General features: G+C 47.8%; 1 protein-coding gene across 2 annotated transcripts in view; it reads right to left on the bottom strand.

Annotated features, from left to right (window-relative positions):
- FLI1 (Fli-1 proto-oncogene, ETS transcription factor) overlaps positions 1–3,675 on the bottom strand; it is a 120,489-nt gene that overhangs the window by 52,256 nt on the left and 64,558 nt on the right. For both annotated transcript variants that reach the window (XM_019660179.1, XM_019660180.1), the window contains one exon: positions 96–304. In XM_019660179.1, coding sequence (XP_019515724.1) covers positions 96–304 — 209 coding nt within the window. The remainder of the gene's footprint in view (positions 1–95; positions 305–3,675) is intronic.

Raw genomic sequence — 3,675 nt, 5'->3', positions numbered from 1 at the left:
GACACCTGGGAACAAGCATGCCTTGACTTTCCCCAGCCCCACTCCTGGCAGCAGCTATGCCCGGCCTTGGAAGTGCAAAGACCTGGCAGTCTTACCTGGATCCGTTCATGTGGTCATACTCCCGTTTGACATTGACCCTCACCGGCTGACTAATCCATTCCTGCTGCGGTGGGAGGGGGTTGATTTTGTGGGGCTGGCCATAGTCAGGACTCCCTGAGGCGGTCATGTCAGCCTTGGGGAGATGGGCCGAGCCGTACGTGGAGTCGAAGAGGGACTGGTCGTCACTCACCACCGAGAGAGCCTCCTGGAGGGTCAGAGAAAGAGAGAGAAAGCCCAGTGTCACTTTTTTCCCAGTGTCACTCTTCACCTATTCTCCCTTTGAGATGGCAGGGTGGCCCAGGGCTGCCCCAGGCTGCTTCTCCAGATGCCAACTGATTCACGCTGGGGGCAAGTTTACCCTCATGCAAATGTGATGGGTTCTTTGAAGGTTACCCTGGGTGAGGAGGGAGTGTGGGCATTATGGTGGGGATGGGGACCCAAAGGAGTGTGTTCATTTGTTGGGTCTGTAGCTGGGGTCCCCAGAAATAAGGGTGAGGGGTGGGAGGCCAAGCAGAGAAGTTACACAGTGTGCACACGTAATGTTGTGGTGGTGCTGGATCGCTGGGCTCTTTCAGACAGAAGCAGAATTAGCTGCGTGGAGAAGTCAAGCTAGGGGGATATGAGAGTAAGTATTTATTTCATAGGTGAGGCCAGTGAGACCCACCCAGAGAGGTTAAGCATCTAGCTCAAGGTCATGCAGGGGAAGGGTGGGGCCCACGGCTGTGGTCCCATCTAATTTCAGTTTCCTTATCTGTAAACAGATAAGAATAACTTTTACAGAGTTGATAGGTGGATGAAATGAAAAGATCTTGGTACAGGTGTCTAGCTTGTAAAAACTGCTCAGCAATTTGCTTAGGGGCTGTCCAGGGTGTGCGAGTGCCTCTCACACATCCATGGCTCCCATGGGAGGCTGCCTGCTTCCCTGGGTCACGGTGCTCCATCACGCTTTCCTGCCTGACTCCTTGAGATGACAGTTTCCTTGTCTTAATGCTGAGGATTCAGCCTGACCCAGAATGAGGGCGGGGTCTCAGCTATGTGGATGGGGGAGTCAGGGGAAGACCTTCTGAAAGAGGTTGCATTGTCTCCCTACTCAGACTGTCCCACCATCTGACACAGGTTGGGCTCGTGGAGATCATGGACTGAGAAAGAAAGCCTTGCAGAGATTGTCTACCAACCAAAGCATGAGAACAAGATTCTCCTATTATTCCAAGTCACATCAAGTCACAGGGACCCCAGGTCATGGACTGGGATGTGATGCTCACTATATCACATAATTACACCAAGTTAAGTTGACCACTTTTCAGAAAAAAAGGTTGTAACCTATAATTAATTATAATCTATAATTATATAATCTACAGTTGTGAAGATGAGATGAAAACATACATGGAAATTGCTTAGAACAATCTCTGGCACATAGTAAGTGACACCCCATGAATGTTAGTTATAATGAGCATTAATGTTCAAGTAGACATTCTCTTAGGCTCCCTGTTATAGGCTGAGTTGTTCCCTTTAAATTCATATGCTGTGGCTAGCTGAGTGACGCGTTTGTTAAGAGTTGGCTTGGGGCCGGCCGAGTGGCGCGATGGTTAAGAACTCGCTTGGGACGCCAGAGGCCCCCGGTTCGGATCCCACATATGAGGGCCAGTGACACTGCCCTCNAGGCAGAGGGAGGGGGCAGGAAGGTGGCCCAAAGGCCAGGAGTCAGGAGGCCTGGGCTCTGGTGCCAGCTTTGCCTCCTCAAATCCTTAGATAAGTCATTCACCCCCTCAAAGCCCAATTTGCCTTTATATGTCAAAAAGTAATTACAATCTCTACCTCATAGGATAGTGGTGGGAAGCAAATGATAAGATAATATGGAAAAACTGTTTGATAAACTATATCCTACCTACGTTGTGACGAACTAATTATCCTTATTATCTATGTGAAATGACACACATTTGAGGGGCTCCCGGCTCAGAACCTCTGAGCCTTCCTGAAATCCTAGACTCCGGGAAGGTGGCTGGGATCCCAGTGACTGGCTTTGGTTAGTGGGATTGAAATGTGGTGGGGCTGTGTGTTCCCACAGGCAGGTCTGAGGCCAGGGGCTGTCTGGGGAGAGCTCCCTCTCAGCCACACGCACACTCCTGCTCTCTTCTCTCTCTAGACTTGTTTCCTCAGTGACTTCATCCACTTCACAGTTAAAACGCTTTAGAGATGATTTCCAAACCTAAATTCCACCCCCAAATATTATCTGAAATTCAGTTTCCAAAGCCTAGTAGACATTTTTATCTGGATGTTCTACCGATTGCTCGGAAGGAATCTTACAGGGAACACTGACATCTCTCCTCAAAGCATTTCCTCTCCCACCTCCCGTGGCTGCTAACAGCACCATCCTTCTTGGAAACATTCAGGCTTCTACCATCTTTGATTCTTTCCTCTCACCTTCCTTCTCCCCACCAAACGCTTCAATATTTGTTGGCCTAAGCCCTGTTAATTATCTCTTTGATATGGCTCTCATGTCTCTATCCCTTTTTATTTCCATAATCATTACCATAACCCTCTTTCAGAGCTTTATAATTTCTCTTCTGGGATATTTCACTAACTTCTTAACTTATCTTTCTGACTTTCCCCTTCCCGCCCTCTATATACAATGATTCTCAGCTCACCAGTCTGAAATCACAGCTCTGAGGATGTTAAATGTCAGGTGTATGCTTAACATCAGCTTTTGCAAGTGGAATATATTCCATAGTTTCTTAGCCTGTCACTTAAGACCCGCTCTTATTCTCATGTTTATTACATGCTACAGACCTATTGGATTACCTGATATTTCATGAATGAGACCAGTGTTTTCTCTTTCATTCCTTTGCTCATGATGATCACTGTCACTATGGAATGCTTTCTGAGTCCTCGGCACTCTCCTGGGTCCTTCCCCTACAGCAGCGGTTCTCAACCTTCCTAACGCCGTGACCCCTTAATACAGTTCCTCATGTTGCGGTGACCCCCAACCATAAAATTATTTTCGTTGCTACTCTATAACTGTAATTTTGCTACTATTATGAATTGTGATGTAAATATCTTTTTGTTTTCCGATGGTCTTAGGCGACCCCTGTGAAAGGGTCATTTGACTCCCAAAGGGGTCATGACCCACAGGTTGAGAACCGCTGTCCTACAGCATCAGTGTCAACCCTCAGAACAAGCCTGTGAAGAAGTAAATCCTCCAGTGCTATTTTAGAAAGGAGGAAGCTGGTGCCCAGACATAGATAGCTTGCCCAAAGGCAAAGCCAGGACTGGAACCTGGGCTACCTATCCACCAGGTGTGCTCTTCCTTGCCTCTGTGATTGGATTTCTCTCCTTGGACTCTCCCTCCACTTCTACAAGCACAGTCTGCCCTACCCTCACCACCAACTTCAAACACACTAAGTGTGGTATGTCCTCCCTCACACAGTGAGCCCTTAGACGTGCTCACCCCTGTCATCAGTTCTGGACTTTTACTCTAAGAATGATTTGGTCATCTTTGCTCTATTTGTTTCATAGATGAGGCCAAGGAGACCCATCCAGAGAGGTCAAGTATGTTCAACAGACCCGGGAAGAGTAGCA

This window comes from Hipposideros armiger, unplaced genomic scaffold (assembly GCF_001890085.2).
Source record: "Hipposideros armiger isolate ML-2016 unplaced genomic scaffold, ASM189008v1 scaffold_313, whole genome shotgun sequence".
Lineage (NCBI taxonomy): Eukaryota > Metazoa > Chordata > Mammalia > Chiroptera > Hipposideridae > Hipposideros > Hipposideros armiger.
The sequence above is the reverse complement of the archived record's forward strand: the minus strand, read 5'-3'. Positions and strand labels throughout refer to the sequence as shown.